Below are 15,845 nucleotides of genomic sequence, written 5' to 3'. Positions count from 1 at the left end.
CCCATGGAACAAATAACATTGGGACAAATAGGATTAACGCCAAGGATACCTAAATTTGTATTAAGCAGATACCCTGAATTCCTCCTTCATGGGCAGGACGGGGGGGAAGCACTCATTGTTCTCTGAGCATCAGCAAACCCTCAGCCCTGGAATTCTGGACATTTTCCAGCCGGATCCTTCCAGAACCAGAGCTGGGGATGGAGCAGGAGAACACAGCCCTCCGCGTCGCTCCCCCCAGGACTTCCTTGTGCAAGAGCTGCCCTTTTGAGACCTGCAAAGCCCGACAGGATGTGTGGGAGGAGCACTGCAAGCCCTGCTCTGAGCTCCCGCAGGGGGAGTCGGCCTTATCCACCCCTTTTTTTTGCTGTTTCTGCACCGCTGCAGCACTTTTGCAGCTCCACAGGACTGAGTGGGGAAGATGCCACTAAAGGAGAAGGAAGAGGAGAAGCCTCACAATGACGGCTGTAGCCCTGGGCAACCAGGTAAGGGTGTGGAGAGCCTGATGAAGAACATTGATGTGTGTCGCAGCGTGGGCCTGGAGATCATCAACAGGACCAGGACAGTGACGCTGAAGGAGTTCAGGTGGGTACCCCTCCGTCCCCTGCTGCTTTCTGCCACCTGCCTATGAGAGACATCTCCAAAGAAATGGAGAGAGGCTCAGTGCCAAGTGCTGGAGCGATTTCCAGCACGTTCCTCCATCTTGTGGTGGACCGTCCCCTCTTGGCGCTGTACTGCTCACACACTTCAAGAAACTCCTTCCTCGTCCCCATCCTTATCCAGTTCTTTCCGTGTCTTTATTCCTTCCTTATTCCCTTGGAGGCCCCGCTTAGATTCCTTGCTGTCATCAGGGTGAGCTCTTGTCCCTTCCAGCTTGGGGCAGCCAGTCATGAGCACGCATTCAAACCGTGCGAGCATTATGGCTCCTTTCTCTTTTGCTGCTCCCCCCCATCAGATACCTGCACCATTGCTGAGGTCCCTTGAGCCACCTCTTCTTCTGCATCGGTGGTCCCAGCTCTCCCAATGGGACAGATTCTGCAATCCCTTCCCCGTCTCAGCGGACCTCTACAGAACTCTTTACACCATCTCCCTTCTACTGGGGGCAAGAACTGGACACAGCACTCCAGGTGTGACCTCAGCTGAGCAGAAGGGCAGGATCTCTTCCTGCTTTGGGCAGTGCTTTGCCTGATGCAGCCCACAGCACCCTCAGCCCCATAGGCATCAGGGGCACATTGCAGATCACGTCCTTTTCTGCCTCTGCTTCCAGCTGGGTGCCCCCAGCATCGCCCACTGCTGGAGTTACTCCTCCCCAGCTGCTGCACCTGCACTTCTTGTAGGACTGCTTGAGATTCCCATCAGCCAAACTAGAAGATGCGCAGAGGACACAGCTTGGGTCCAGCAAGGCTGGGTGAAGAGGCTTGGTAGGGACACTGAGCTCCCTTTCTGTCACGCCTGCTCTGGTGATGCTGTGCACTAGTGATTCTGGGAGCGGTAATTCTGGCTCAGGGATGCTTGGCATTGGCAATGCTTGCGCTGGTGAAAGCCTGCTCTCTAGAGAATTCTGAGTCCCACTCAGCACCTCTGCAACTGAGTTCCCCTTCTGTCTCCATCCGCTGGGCTCCAGCTGCCCTTTCTCACCAGCCCTTCTTCTGCAGGAGTTACTGCTTCAGTGGCCAGAATGTGGATCCCCTGCCCTTTGAAATTGGCCCAGACTCCAGAGGAATATGTGCCTTTGCAAAAACTCCCTACAGCCTGCGAGGGAGCGTGGGGATTGTGGTCTGCAAGGCTGACGCTTTCTTTTTGGCCATCGCATTCTCCAACCCCTATGACTACGTCCTCTACAAAATCGAGTTTGCCTTGGAGATCTTCACGGAGGAGAACCACCTGGGGATCCTCAGCGACGTCTTCTCCAAAATGATGAAGAGTAAACCATACTGCGGCTCCTCGCTCTTCCAGCGAGCCGCGCTCGAGTCCCAACATGAAACCCTGGAGGTCTCCAAGGGGAACATTCGTGTCCAAGCCAAGATGTCCAACAATGAGAAAGCCATCCTGAAAGTCCAAGTTGAAGAAATAGATCCACCACCCTACACCAAAGTCATGTGAGGGAAGATGGGCACCACTGCTGCCCAAAGGAACCCCTGGGAGATATTCAGCAAGGATGCAGCAAGGCTTCTCCAGCGGTCTTGGAAGGAGGTGGATGGTGATGATGGATCCCATGGGACACCTCATCGACTTTGCTACAGAGCTAACAGTGTTCTACAGCTTGCTAATTAACTCATGATTGCATATGATAGCCAATAAATATATTCTTACCCTCACAAGTTGTGTCTATTCTTCCAGAAAGGCTCAGTGCATGGGGAAAGGCTCTGACAGCCAGCATCATGGCAAGGTACAGTGACACCACGCCACCAGTGTCCTTCTCTCTTCTGGCATCCTGGCTCTGCTGGGGATGTCTTAGGTCAGCATAAATCCTGGTGGAGAGCAGCTCCAGGCGAAGGAGGAAGTTCAAATTAGTGTTAGGGTTAAGGATGGGTTAGAGGAAGGGACGGAGTTTAGGGCTAGGAGTTAGGGCTAAGGGTTAGTGCACGGAGTTAAGCCTAGGGCTATGGTGGGGGTAGGGCCAGTTGGGGCCAGGCTCTGTGCTGGCACCATTTCCTCTCTGCCTCTTGCACTCAAAGGGAGCCATTGCCCCCCTCCGTTTATGAGATGTCACTGTTATCAATTTTGTCACTTTTTTTTTTTGGTCACATTGCTCCTATTCCCCACCCCTTTCTCAGAAATCAGACGCTGGAGGAGAAGTGAGAGGTGTTCTCTTTTGGGGGGGGGAAAAAAAAAAAAAAAAAAAAAAAAAAGGCACATCCGGACCAAGGCATAAGTCAACAAATGTTGAAAACAAAATGTTGCGTGGGACCTGCTGCTCTGCAGCTCAGGCAAAAGAGAAACCACGCTGCTTCCAGGAAAAGAGACATTTCTTGCTCTCCTCCCACTTCCTCCAGTTCTCCCTCTGCTTTCCCAGGCCAGCCCCTGCTTGGCATCCCAGCACCCCATGGAGGTACATAATGTCATCCATCACCCCGTAGGGTTGCACAGCCCTACAGAGCAGTCTATTGAGGTGAGGAGTCCCAGAGAGCACCCAACACCCTATGGAGGTGCACGGTGCCCTCCATCATTCCATGGAGCTGCTCAGTCCTGCAGTGCAGCCCATGGAGGAGCTGGGATATATGGGGCAGGCACAGTTACGATCCCACCCAAACCCTCCCCAAACTCCCAGTGTTCCTATACCCTGCTAGAGTCCCATTGCATGACCACAGCTCCGTTCCAGGCTAAAGAAGCTGGAGCAATGGGCAGATGGTTTATTGGGGAGTGGACACATGGGGAGCTCCAGGGATGGGGTAGAAGTGACACTGGATACGGGGTGGGGGAATACAATGGATGGAGGGTTATTACATCCTGAAGTCCCCACGGCATAAGGGGACACGTGGGGACCCTGGATACAAAGCAGGGGTAGACAAGGGTTGGAAGGTGGCAATGGCCTGGGGGCACCAGGAAGGGTAACAACGTCCTGAGGTCCCCACGCCACAGGGGAACACATGGGGACGTTTGATACAGGACAAGTCCCCAGGCAATGCTGCCCATGCCCCTGTCCCTGTAGGGCGATGTCAATAGAACTCCTCGTCCCCTTTCTCTGCCTGCTGCTGGTTCTGGATCTGCTGCTGCTTCTTGTAGAGCTCGGCCACCTGCAGAGGAAACAGCAGATGTGGGACCCCCCTCCCTCCTTTGTGTCCCATCCCTGCCCACGACCTGTCACCTGCGTGCTGCTGGTGGCCTCCTCAGGTTTCTTGTCCCCGCGCACACGCAGGAACCGCGGGAAGCGCAGCGAGATGCCCTTGTCCTCATCCACCTTGACAAAACACAGCGTCAAAGCGCCACCGAGGACACGTGTCCCTTCCCCACGTCCCGCTGTCACACTCACCAGCCCCACAGCTGCCCTGTAGACAGGGGAAATGGACAGGTCCCCACATTTCACCTCCCAGACCTGCACAGCTGCCAGCCAACGGTCCGGAGCCACTGCGTTGTCCCAGCGGTAATAGGGACGCGGTTGAGTCAACACGTGTTCCTGGAGGGGACAACGTCACCCAAATTGTCACCAAACAGCCCGAGTTGTCTCCAGGGTGCTACAGCTCCAGCACTTCACCTTGAGGAAGTTGTAGTGTTTCTCCAAGCTCTCCTCGGTGAAACCAGTGCCTATCTGTAGAGGAACAGCGGTTAGGGACAGCCCCCAACAACGTCCCCAAGCCCACAGGTGCTTTGGGATGGTCACCAATGGCGTCTCCAAGCCCACAGGTGGCCCTTGTGGTCACCTTGCAGATGCTTTGGTACTCCTCACTCTCCTCATCATAGCAGGCCAGGAGGAAGCCCCCATAGATGCCTGCACGCTTGCCCTTGCCCAGGTAGGCACCTATGACAACGAGGTCCAGCGTGTCCCCAAGGCCATCGAGGTAGTCCTTCTTCAGCTGTAGAGAGATAGGCAGGGGATTGGAAACATGGGGAAAGCCACAGGAGGACAGAGAGACAAGAAATAAGTCCCAGTGCTCACCTTCAGCCACTTGTGGGACCGCTTGGCAATCTCGTACGTGGCCTCCACCTCCAGTGTCTTCACCATGAGGCCCTCACAAGAGGCTGAGGACAACCTGTGGTCACTCAAGGAAGGGGACGTAGGGGTGGCACTCCTTTGGTGGCATTACTCACCCTTGATGGCTTTGTCCAGGAAATCAGAGACCTCATCAGCACTGCGGGTGTCCATCGAGGTGGCAAAGAGGAATTCGCCCTCCACTTCCTCGAATGACTCTCGCAACAACCGACGTCGCGTGGCCAAGGGCTCCCGCACCAGTGGCTGTGGGGGGAACAGTGTCATCCCCCCCCCGGGGACGAGGTGTCACCCCCCTGGGGACATGCACTCACCTCCCCATTGAGGTATAGCAGATCAAAGGCATAGACACACACTTGCACCTTAATGGCAGCGGCATCCACATCCTGCAGAGGCATGGAACACAAAGAGGGTGTCACTGCACCGTCCAGCTGCTGCCCCTCGTGTCCCCAAGCCTGCTCTCACCTTCCTCTTCCTCGTCATCAGCACCTGGAAGGGCTGCAGCTGCTTGGTGACCTTGTCCCAGGCCACCGCTTCTGCATCCAGGATGCACGAGCGCACGCCGGGCTTCAGCATCTTTGAGGCAATCCCAGAGCTCAGCACTGCATCACCACTGTCCCCAAGTCCCCCGTGTTTTCCTTGGTACCCTCACACTCCCCCTGAAGACCCCCAGCTTGCCTTGGGGATGCGCTCGACGAGGTCAGGGTATTTGGCTGTTGTGTTCTCCTGGTTGCGGCTGTAGATGAAGACGGCCCCGCTATCCAGGACATGGATCTAGGGGTGGACACAGAGGTGACAGGAGGGTGACAAAGGGTGAAGGATACCCTGTGACACCCCCAAAACTCTACCTGGGTTCGTTCCCCATCATATTTGTACTCGCAGGTGAATGCAGCCTCCTCAAAGCGCTTCAGCAGCTCACTGACGCAGCGAGCAGGTTGGGCCAGCATGGGCTTCAAGGGAACACCTGGGGACAAAAGGGGACGTAGTGAGGGTGATGGGGACAAGGTGGGGCTGGGACCACCCACCTCTGGCCCCACGGTACCTGGAGTGATGCCGCAGTGCTTGGGGAGCTGCTCCAGGCCGTGCTCCAGCAGCACTGGGACAATGGCAGTGTAGTCTGGCAGCTCACTGTGGGGACAAGGGGACAGACCGAGCACCCCCCTCTGTTAACGTGTTGCCAAGATAGGAGATGACTTGGTTCCAGTGAGCTCATGGGGTGGTTATTAGACCCAGGGGGTTCAGTGAGTTGGTGACATCACCCAGCAGCACCCACGAGGAGCGGGGACTCCATAAAATTAAAGGGTACCAATGTGGACACCAAGAGGGCAAACAGAGACACTTCAGAAACAAGGATCAAGGGGAAGCACGTAGAGAAAGGGGGATATAAAAGGCAACTGAGACGAACAAAAGGAGGATGCTGGGGGACAAAAGGAGACCCCAAAGAACAGGGACCCCAAAAGAATCAAAGGGGACCCCAGGTGACACAAGAGGACGGGAATCTCAGGAGAACAGCCTATCCAAAGAGCAGGTGCCCCAAACAAACAAAGAGGACCCAGGGGACCCAAGGGGGACCTCCAGGAACCCATGGAGGACAGGCCTCACCAGAAAGTCTGCTTGAGGATGCGGCTCTGCTCCTCCAACCAAGTTCTGCGTGCATCAGGTGCCATGCTCTGCCCAGCATCCACCACAGCCAGCGGCCGCTCTGCCACGTGACACAGCCCCAGCGTCACCACCCCAGTATCCCACACCGTCCCCAGGGTCCTCACAGCTCTCACCTTGCCCTGGCGGCGTGAGAGCAACGGCGTGTGCCAGCGCGGTGAGCACCGACTGCTCGGCCAGCCCAATGCGCAGCTTCCCACTGAGCGACCTGCATTAGGGGACACCAAGGGACACCAGCGTCACCGTGTCACTACCAGGTGATCCCACAGCACTCCGATGGCCCCTTCTTGTCCTCACCGGACGAGGTATCGTGCCTCCGAGTGCCGGCAGGCAACAAACAGCCCCTTGACGATGTCAATCTTCTTGCTAGCAGACTGCAAAAAAGCACAGCAACGTTGGCACAAAAGGAAGGTGACAAGTGCCACCCGCGTGGTCCCCAAACTCACCGCGTTGCCTGACATGGCGGCCATCTCCCGCAGCTTGCCGAGGACACCGCTGGCACTCAGCGGGGCCGGTGGCACCACCGTGCGTTGGGTGCAGCGGCTGCTTTCGGCCACCAGCCCCAAATCCCCTTTGTCCTGCGCTTCACTGCGGATCTGAGCCAGCTGGCGGCCTGTGGGGATGTCAGCGCCATCATCAGCACCCACCCACGTCGTCAGTGCCATTGGGCATCCCAACCCTGGGTCCTACCAGTGGCCTGGGCGAGGGCACGGGTGAGCAGGGTCTCGCCGATGCCCAGCTCCAGCCCCTCAGAGGCGGCTCCGGGACGGTTGAGGCACAGAAGAAGACAGGGGAGCAGCTCGGAGGGGGACAGGGCCACCACGGAGCGCAGGAAGTTGGTGAGGATCTCAATGATCTTCAGTCTGGAGGAGGGATTGAGGGTGGGGACAGCAAAACCCAAATCATTGGGGTTTGGGTTGGGGATAGAGGGGAAACGAGGTTGTCTCCATAAATCTCAAGTCCTTTGTAGTTTCTGGTAGGAGCGGAGAAGGTGTCACGTCCCCCAGCCTAAACTTATTGGGGTTTGGAGTGGAGGCGAAATGGGGTCATCCTCCCCATCTAAAATCATTGGGGTGAGGGAGTCAACGTTAGGATTAGGTGCAGATGAGGTCATTCTCCAACCCCAAATCACTGGGGTTTGGGGTAGTGCAGAGATAAGACCGTATCTCCCACGTCAAGATTATTGGGGCTTGGGGTAAGGGGGAGCTGGGGTCATTGCCTCAACCCAAAATTATCAGGGTTTGGGATAGAAGGGGGAAATGGGGTCATCCCACAGACCCAAAACCATTGGCTTTTTGGGTATGGGGTCAATGTTGGGGTTTGAGGAAAGATGGGGCTGTGCCTTCCCAGATAAAAATGTGGGGTCTTACCGGGATGAGGCTTCCTCGATGCGCTCAAAGGTGCGAGCCACCGCCAGGTAGGGGACACTGAAGGGGAGGGGTTGTGACACCTCCAGAGCCACCCCAACCCCCACACCCTGTCCTCCCATCACCCATCATGATCCCAGTGTCCCCACTATGTCCTCCATCATCCCCAACCATGAATCACCCCAATGTCCCCCATCAGCCCCCCATAAGCCTACATCCTACTCCAACACCCCCCACGTCACATCCTGATGTCTCCCATGACCCAATATCCCCCATCGCTGCACGTCCCACCCTGTCACCCTATCACCCCCAATGTCACCTGAGTCCCTCATTACCCCACGACTCCGCGTCCCACCTCGATGTCCCCCCACCAATGCCTTCGTGACCCCATATCCCATCCCAAAGTCCCCCGTCATCCCATCACCCCAAGTCCCATCCGAATGGCCTTCCACGACCCAATGTTCCCCACCATCGCACATCACACCCTGTGACCCCAACATCCCCTATGATCCTCCCAAGGCTCCCAGCACCACAATGACCCCACATCTTTCAGCTCCCCCCCCTCGACCCATCCCACCTTCCCCAATAACCTCATTTCCTACCCTAGGTCCCACCCTCTTATGAAAACCCTGTGTTGCACCCCAGTGTCCCCCATAATCCCACATCTCCCATCACCCCACATCCTGACCTGTGATGAAAACACCCCCTCCTCCCCCTCCCGCTCCCCATCCTCCACCATTCCCATTTGGGGTTCCCTCCCAAAGTCCCCACCTGCGCCCATGCCCCCAGCACGCATCCTGCACTGGGTGGTACCCACTCCTGCTGGGGTCATACTGGGATGGCTCCACTGGTATACAGCTGCAGGGACAATGACAGGGGGACACAGTGGTGGCACCACCAGGGACCCTGTGTCATCCCACCAACACTGTCACCCACCTGTTGGAGGCTGGAGCTTTGTGGGGACGGGGAGGTCCCTTGTCCTGGTCGCCGGGCGACTGACGGCAGCGCTTGGATGCGGGGGGGGCACTGTCCCTGTCCCCATCACTGTCTCCATCCGTGTCCCCTGGCTGCTGTTGGGAGGGGGTACAGCAGGGGGCACGAGGGGACGCGGGGGGTACAGGGGCAGAGCTGCTGCCAGGGGATGTGGGATCCTGTGGGCAAATATGGAGCATTCAGAGAGGACAGTGATAGGGCTGGGAGGGGACAGGGGCCACCAGCACAGGACTAGGAGGCACTGGAATGGGGCTGATGCAGGACTGGGGGGCACCGTAGCGACACTGGGAGATACTGGGGTGACAGAGCAGGACCACAGCTGGACTGAAAGGCACTGGGAGAGGAATGGGGCAGGACTGGGAGACACAGGGATGGGACTGAAGGAAGACTGGGAAGGAGCAGGGGGAGCACTGGGAGATACTGGGGTAGGACTGGGAGATACTGGGGTAGGACTGGGAGATACTGGGGTAGGACTGGGAGATACTGGGGTGACAGAGGAGGACGGGGGGTGGACTGATAGGCACTGGGAGGAAGCGGGCAGGCACTGCGGGCTCTCACCGCGCTCCCATCGGGGTCCCGATGTTCCTGGAGGGTCTCTTCGGGGGGGGGCTCCGTTCCAACTTCTGCACACGCGCTCTGCGAGGGGAGGAAGCTCAGAGCCGGATGTGCGACGAGGGGGGGGGCAGCACCCCCGATCTCCCCCCAGTAAAGAAAACTTCCCGATCGCCCGCAGCCCATCCCCGCCCCACTCACGGGACGACGCCATCTGCGGCCCTGGGGGGGGCGAAAAAAGACCTGCGGGGAGGGAGGGGAGAAGAAAGAGACGAGGGGCGTCACTACGGGGGGACACGTGGGGGGGGGGGGGGTCCCGGTGCCGCGCTGCTCACGTGATCCGCCGCTGCATCGCTCCGCCGCCGTTTTCGCGGGGAAAAATCCGAGTGGGTGACGTCACTGCCGGCGGCCGGAAGCTGGGGGCGGGGCGGGGCGCGGGGGGTGATGGGAGGTGTAGTTCGGCTGAGAGCCGCGCCTGCGCGGCGGAGTCCTAAAATACACAGACACACACCTGCATTAACAGCTGCGCACACATACAACTACGCGCACACATACAGCCACGCACCTCCGCGTACATGCATACACGCCTACATATACCCACCCGCCCCCACGCATACCCGTCATGGCGCCAGCGTCGCGGCGTGATGGCGTCACGGCGCGATGGCGTCCCCTTCCCTTCAGGTTCCAAGATGGCGGCGGGACGAACTCTATTTCCCAGGAGGCTCCGCGCGGCGGCCGCGCCCAATGGCGTTGCGCGGAGGGGGCGGGGCCGGAGCCGTGCGCTCGGCGCGGCCGTTGCCGTGCGCGCCGCCGCCGGGGGCGGGCGCGGGCGTCGGGGCCGCCGGGAGGGCCGGAGCGGGGTCGGGCCCGTGCGGGAGGGGCCGGGCCGGACCGGGCCGGGCCGTGGAGGCGCGGGCCCTCCCCGCCCAGGTGAGCGGCGGAGCGGGGCGGGGGGGGACCGGGTCGGGCCGGGCCGCGGCGGCGGAGCCTGCGCCGGAGGGGGCGGGGCGTTAAAGGGCGCGCGGCCGTGCGTGAGTGGGGAGGGCCGGGGTCTGCGCGGAGCGGAGCGGTGGCCCCGCCCCTTTAGGCACCGCCCCCTTTAGGCCACGCCCCCATGGCTGGCCGCGCCCCCCGGGCCCTGGCGCCGTCCTCTGCGCTCTGTCCATCATTCGGGCCCGGCCCTGACCTCCTCCCCCCGGCTCCGTCCCCATCCGTTGTGAGCCGCCCCAGGCGCTGACCTTCTCCCCGTTCCCCAGGGTCAGTCCCTGTAGCCCAGCTGGGCCCTGTCCCTGCCCCCTGGGTCCCATCCTTCTGTTGAGGTCAGGCCTTGCCCGATTCCCGTCTTCCCAGTGTCCGGGCCAGGTCTTGTCCCCATCCCCCGCCTCCACGTGTTGGTCCTCATGTCCGTGCTCTACCTCCATTTCTTTCCATTTCCGTTACTTTGGGGTTCTGTCCCCAGTCCCTTATCCACGACCTTGTTCCCATATCCCGGAGGCGGTCCCTGTAGCCCAAACAGACCCTGTCCCCATCGCCTGGGCTCCATCCTTCTGTCAGGACTGGCCTTGTCCCGGACCCCATTACCTTGGGATCCTTTCCTGCATCTTGTTCCCATCTCCTCTGTCACGTCCCCCTCTCCTGGGCTTCGTTCCCTGTCTCCTACCAGGCTCGTGGTTGTGCCCGCTCCACGCTGTCCCCTGGGTTCCTTCCTGTGTCCAGTTGTGCCTCCTGTCCACATCCGCTGGCCTCCATCTTTCTTTTTGGGCCAGGCCTTGATCCCATCCCTGTCCTCCTGGAGAGTCTTTCCTTGAGTTCTGTCACCAGCCCCATTACTTTGGGGCCCTCCCCTGGGTTCTTTCCCCCACCCCATGGACCTCTGTCTCTTGGGGTCACTCCCCATCTCCTGGGTCTTGTGCTCATCTTCCTGTGTCCTTCCCTGCATCTTGTCCCATCTGCTGGGTGCTGTCCTTCTCTCAGGACCAGTCCTTGTCTGCATCCCCATTACCCTGGGGTTCTCTCCTGGGTCGTGTCCCTGGGGTCAGCCCTCGTCTCATGTATGTGCGTGTCCCCATCACACCCTGTGTCCCCGCAGGGCAGCAGCTATGGTGGGTGCTCAGCAGCTGGAGCTGGCTGCGGGCCGAGCAGCGCCAAGTACCGGGGAACACCCTTACGAGTGCTTGGAGTGTGGCAAAGCCTTCAGATGGTCCTCACGCCTCGTCCACCACCAGCGCACCCACACGGGTGAACGGCCCTACAAGTGCTCTGAGTGCCCCAAAGCCTTCAAGGGCTCCTCGGCGCTGCTCTACCACCAGCGCAGCCACACGGGCGAGCGGCCCTACAAATGCTCCGAGTGTCCCAAAGCCTTCAAACGCTCGTCGCTGCTGCAGATCCACCAGAGCGTGCACACAGGGCTGCGCGCCTTCAAGTGCGCGCTGTGTGGGCTGGCCTTCAAGTGGTCCTCGCACTACCAGTACCACCTGCGGCAGCATACGGGTGAGCGGCCCTACAAGTGCACCTCCTGCCCCAAAGCCTTCAAGAACTCCTCCAGCCTCCGCCGCCACCGCCACATCCACACAGGCGAGCGGCCCTACGTCTGCTCCGCCTGCGGCAAGGCCTTCACCCAATCCACCAACCTCCGCCAACACCAGCGCACCCACACAGGAGAGCGGCCCTACGCCTGTTCCCATTGCTCCAAGACCTTCACTCATTCTTCCAACCTCCTCCTCCATCAGCGAACCCACTCCAGCACCCGGTCCCACAAGTGCCCGACTTGCCCCAAAGCCTTTGTCTCAGATGCCTGCTTGCAGAAGCATCTGCAGAGCCATGCCGCATCCCCGTTGTTGCCATCCCCGCTGTCCCCGTCCCAGCTGTCCCCACCACCACTGCTCCTGGAGGCGGTGGAGATGCTGTGGAAGTGCGCTGAGTGCCACCTGGCTTTCCCCAGCCAGGAGCAGCTGCTGAGCCACCAACGCAGCCACGCACAGCCAGCAACACCAGGGGACGTCACCGCAACGGCCACCCATCGCTGCCCCACCTGTGGCAAGACCTTCAAGAACAGCTCAGGGTTGGCGCGGCACAGGCACAGCCACGGTGCTGAACGGCCCTACAAGTGCTCGCAGTGCCACAGGAGCTTCGGGCAGCTGGCTGGGCTGCTGGGCCACCAGCGGGGTCACTCGGCGGAAACACCGCATCCTCCTCCGGCGACCCCAACCCCGACCTCGGTACCGTCGGAGCGTCCCTACCAGTGCACCGAGTGTGGCAAAGCCTTCAAGGGCTCGTCGGGGTTGCGTTACCACATGCGGGACCACACGGGCGAACGGCCCTACAAGTGCTCCGAGTGCCCCAAGGCCTTCAAGCGCTCCTCACTGCTCGCCATCCACCAGCGGGTGCACACGGGGCTGCGTGCCTTCAAGTGCGCCGAGTGCGGCCTCACCTTCAAGTGGTCCTCGCACTACCAGTACCACCTGCGGCTGCACACTGGCGAGCGGCCCTACGCCTGTCCCGACTGCCCCAAGGCCTTCAAGAACACCTCCTGCCTCCGCCGCCACCGGCAGCTGCACACAGGCGAGCGGCCTCACGCCTGCCCCATCTGTGGCAAGGCCTTCACCCAGACCTCCAACCTCCGCCAACACCAGCGCACCCACACGGGCGAGCGGCCCTATGCCTGTTCCCACTGCGGCAAAACCTTCACCCATTCCTCCAACCTCCAGCTCCACCAACGCACCCACTCCAGCGCCCGGCCCCACCAGTGTCCCCTCTGCCCCAAAGCCTTTGTCATGGCCTCCTACCTCCAGCGGCACCTCCGCACCCACGCAGCTGGCCCCAAAGGGTCCCCTCGCCCTGTCCCGACACCGCAGCGCGACGGCCCCGTCCTGCAGGCTGCCCTCAGCCTGGAGGTGACGGCTCCTGATGCCCACACCTTCCTGCTGCTGCAGACGCCGCAGGGCCTCCAGCTCATCCCCAGCCCTCCACCGGCCCCACAGAAGCTCATCCTGCTCCCCACAGCTTCCCAGCCTGCTCCCAAACACCAAGGGGAGTCCCCGACCCCCGGGCAGAGCCTTCTGCTTGTGCCCAGCGCGGGGACCACGCTGCCCACGTTGCGGCTACAGGCAGTCACGGCTGTCCCACAGGGGACGGGGACCGGTATCCTCGTTCTGCAGGGCCTCCCCGAGCAACCCCTGCACCCAGCAGGCATCCCGCAGGGACAGGCAGCGGTGGAGGGGGCGGCTGTCAGGCTGCAGGCCAATGAGGTGACAAATGTCCAGTTGCAGGCGCTGCCACAACCCACAGATGTCACCAGCGTTCCGCTCCAAGCTACTGATGTGACGAATGTCCAGCTGCAAGCCCTGCCACAACCCACAGATGTCACCAACATTCAGCTCCAAGCCACTGAGGTGACAAATGTCCAGCTGCAAGCCCTGCCACAACCCACGGATGTCACCAACATCCAGATGCAAGCTACTGAGGTAGCAGATGTCCAGATGCAAGCTCTTCCACAGCCCTCAGATGTCACCAACATTGAGCTGCAGGCTGCTGAGGTGACAAATGTCCATCTCCAAGCTCTGTCACAACCCTCTGAGGTCACCAACATCCAGCTGCAAGCTGGTGAGGTGACCAATGTCCAGCTCCAAGCCTTGCCGCATCCCTTGGAGGTCACAAACATCCAGCTGCAAGCCCTGCCACAGTCCACAGATGTCACCAATGTTGAGCTGGAAGCCACTGAAGTGACAAACGTTCAGCTGCAAACCTTGCCACAATCGTCAGAAGTGACCAACATCCAGCTCCAGGCCACTGAGGTGCCCAACGTGCAGCTCCAGACCACAGAGGTGACCAGTGTTCAGCTGCAGGCCACTGAGGTGCCCAACATCCAGCTCCAAAACACGGACGTAACAAATGTCCGTCTTGAGACCACGGACGTACCCGATGTCCATCTTGAAACCATGGAGGTGCCCAGTGTCCATCTTGAGACCACGGAGGTGCCCAGCGTCCATCTCCAAGCCACTGAGATGGCCAACATTCAGCTCCAAGCCACTGAGATGGCCAGTGTTCATCTCCCAGCCAACGATGTGGCCAACACTCATCTCCAAGGCACAGAGGTGACCAATCTCCATGTTGAGTCCACCGAAGTGCCCAACATCAATCTCCAAGCCACAGAGGTGGCCAATGTCCAGCTCCAAGCCACAGAGGTGGCCAACGTCCATCTGGAGACGTCAGAAGTGCCCAGCATCCACCTCCAAGCTACTGATATGGCCAGCGTCCATCTCGAAGCCACCGAGGTGCCCAGTGTCCACCTTGAGACCATGGAGGTACCTGACGTTCATCTTGAGACTGTGGAGGTGCCCGATGTCCATCTCCAGACCACTGAGGTGACCAGTGTCCAGCTCCAAGCTGTGGAGGTGCCCAACATCCATCTCCAGACCACCGAGGTGCCCAACATCCAGCTCCAGACACTGGAGGTGCCCCCAGTCCACTTACAGCCCCCATCGGGAGCCCAACCAGCCCCTCTATCCTCCGGGGTGTCGCTTCCAGCGGGCCCAGAGGTGCTGCTGGTGCAGGGAGGCCCAGAACCGGCCATAGGGCTGGGTGTGCTGCAGACATCTGAAGGGCTTCGCAGTGTCCTGGTGCTGCGGGGCTCCAGTGACCAGTCTCCAGTGCCCACCCCGGCACCCCCAAAAGTCCTGGTCCTACGTGGGGAGCCTCGGCAGGGGGGAGTTAGTGAGGGTCCTGCTGTGGTGCAGCTGCTCCCTGGCTCCCCGACCCCCCACCTGCCAGTTGTGCAGGGGGTGCAGGTGCTGCCAGGGGCGCAGCTTGTGCATACCTTCTGAGGGGGAACATAGACCCCACAGCCATGCCACCGGCTCCCATGGACGCCCTATGGCCCCCACAGTGACCACATGGCCTCTACGGCAACACAGTGGCTGCCCCAGGGCCATCCAGAGGCCTCCATGTGGCCCCCCACAGCTGCTACAACCACTATAGCTACCCCATGCTCTCCTCTAAGGATCCTATGAACACCTTAGGGCCATTGCAGCCACCCCACAACATCCCATGGTCCCCTGCCGGCCACCTTGTAGCCACTGCAGCCATCTCATAGCATTTCCTGTCCATCCCATGGCTGCCTCTTAGCCATCTTATGGCCACTGCAGCCATCCCACAATGACCATCTGTTGGATGCTGTAGGATCGCTATAGACATCCCACAGCACCTGCTGGCCACCTTATGGCCACCACAGCCACTCTACAGGACTCCAGAGCCAACTGTTGGCCACCACAAACATCCCACAGCACCACATGACCATCTCATGGCCACCACAGACACCCCATAGCTGCCTTATGACCACCTTACTGGACTCCATAGCCACCTCCTGGACATTTTATGGCCACCACCGCTACCCTAAACCCCCCAGAGACCATCTCTTGTCTGTCTCATGGCCACCACACCCATCCCATAGCTACCTTATGGCTACCACAGCACCCCATGGCCACCCAGTGGCTGTCACACCAATCTTGTAGCACCTCATGGCCACGCTGTATCCACCTCTTGGCCACCACACCCACCCCATAACCACCTTATGGCCACCACAGCACCCTACAGGACTCCACTGCCACTTATAGGCCACCCCTTAGTCGCTT

The 15,845-nt window shown here is 60.0% G+C and overlaps 3 protein-coding genes across 4 annotated transcripts; 2 read left to right on the top strand and 1 right to left on the bottom strand.

The window, feature by feature from the left end:
- Positions 1-79: 79 nt before the first annotated feature.
- Positions 80-2,318, top strand: LOC104909726 (uncharacterized). Of its 2 annotated transcripts, XM_085214794.1 has the most exons (3): positions 442-582; positions 953-1,124; positions 1,653-2,318. In XM_085214794.1, the coding sequence occupies exons 2-3, from the start codon at positions 1,021-1,023 to the stop codon at positions 2,098-2,100; spliced, it is 552 nt and encodes a 183-aa protein (XP_085070920.1). In that variant the 5' UTR covers positions 442-582; positions 953-1,020; the 3' UTR covers positions 2,101-2,318. The 2 variants fall into 2 exon arrangements, with proteins under 2 accessions (XP_010705536.1, XP_085070920.1); XM_010707234.4 differs by lacking the exon at positions 953-1,124 and having other exon boundaries at positions 80-582.
- A 1,012-nt stretch (positions 2,319-3,330) lies between these two features.
- Positions 3,331-9,967, bottom strand: LIG1 (DNA ligase 1). The gene is made up of 24 exons (XM_085214735.1): positions 9,834-9,967; positions 9,552-9,706; positions 9,418-9,459; positions 9,223-9,300; positions 8,608-8,822; positions 8,443-8,529; positions 7,675-7,731; positions 6,995-7,167; positions 6,751-6,917; positions 6,602-6,678; positions 6,421-6,512; positions 6,248-6,347; positions 5,688-5,773; positions 5,494-5,609; positions 5,324-5,419; positions 5,111-5,221; positions 4,960-5,031; positions 4,747-4,891; positions 4,595-4,677; positions 4,359-4,511; positions 4,193-4,246; positions 3,971-4,114; positions 3,806-3,898; positions 3,331-3,734 (listed from the first exon to the last, which is right to left on the bottom strand). The coding sequence occupies exons 1-24, from the start codon at positions 9,838-9,840 to the stop codon at positions 3,657-3,659; spliced, it is 2,481 nt and encodes an 826-aa protein (XP_085070861.1). The 5' UTR covers positions 9,841-9,967; the 3' UTR covers positions 3,331-3,656.
- Positions 9,963-15,186, top strand: LOC109365936 (uncharacterized). The gene is made up of 2 exons (XM_085214727.1): positions 9,963-10,146; positions 11,306-15,186. Exon 2 carries the CDS (start codon positions 11,316-11,318, stop codon positions 15,036-15,038), a length of 3,723 nt encoding a protein of 1,240 aa, XP_085070853.1. The 5' UTR covers positions 9,963-10,146; positions 11,306-11,315; the 3' UTR covers positions 15,039-15,186.
- Positions 15,187-15,845: the final 659 nt, after the last annotated feature.

The sequence above is a fragment of the Meleagris gallopavo genome, chromosome 33, assembly GCF_905368555.1.
Source record: "Meleagris gallopavo chromosome 33, MGAL_WU_HG_1.1, whole genome shotgun sequence".
In the NCBI taxonomy this organism is placed as follows: domain Eukaryota; kingdom Metazoa; phylum Chordata; class Aves; order Galliformes; family Phasianidae; genus Meleagris; species Meleagris gallopavo.
The sequence above is the reverse complement of the archived record's forward strand: the minus strand, read 5'-3'. Positions and strand labels throughout refer to the sequence as shown.

Coding starts and splice junctions, on each gene's coding strand:
- LIG1 (XM_085214735.1), bottom strand. Junction 4,892..4,959: donor TGCTATACCTCAATGGGGAG/GTGAGTGCATGT, acceptor TTCCCCCCACAG/CCACTGGTGCGGGAGCCCTT. Junction 3,735..3,805: donor AGGCCACCAGCAGCACGCAG/GTGACAGGTCGT, acceptor TTTCCTCTGCAG/GTGGCCGAGCTCTACAAGAA.
- LOC109365936 (XM_085214727.1), top strand. CDS start 11,316: ATGGTGGGTGCTCAGCAGCTGGAGCTGGCTGCGGGCCGAGCAGCGCCA.
- LOC104909726 (XM_010707234.4), top strand. CDS start 419: ATGCCACTAAAGGAGAAGGAAGAGGAGAAGCCTCACAATGACGGCTGT. Junction 583..1,652: donor GTGACGCTGAAGGAGTTCAG/GTGGGTACCCCT, acceptor CTTCTTCTGCAG/GAGTTACTGCTTCAGTGGCC.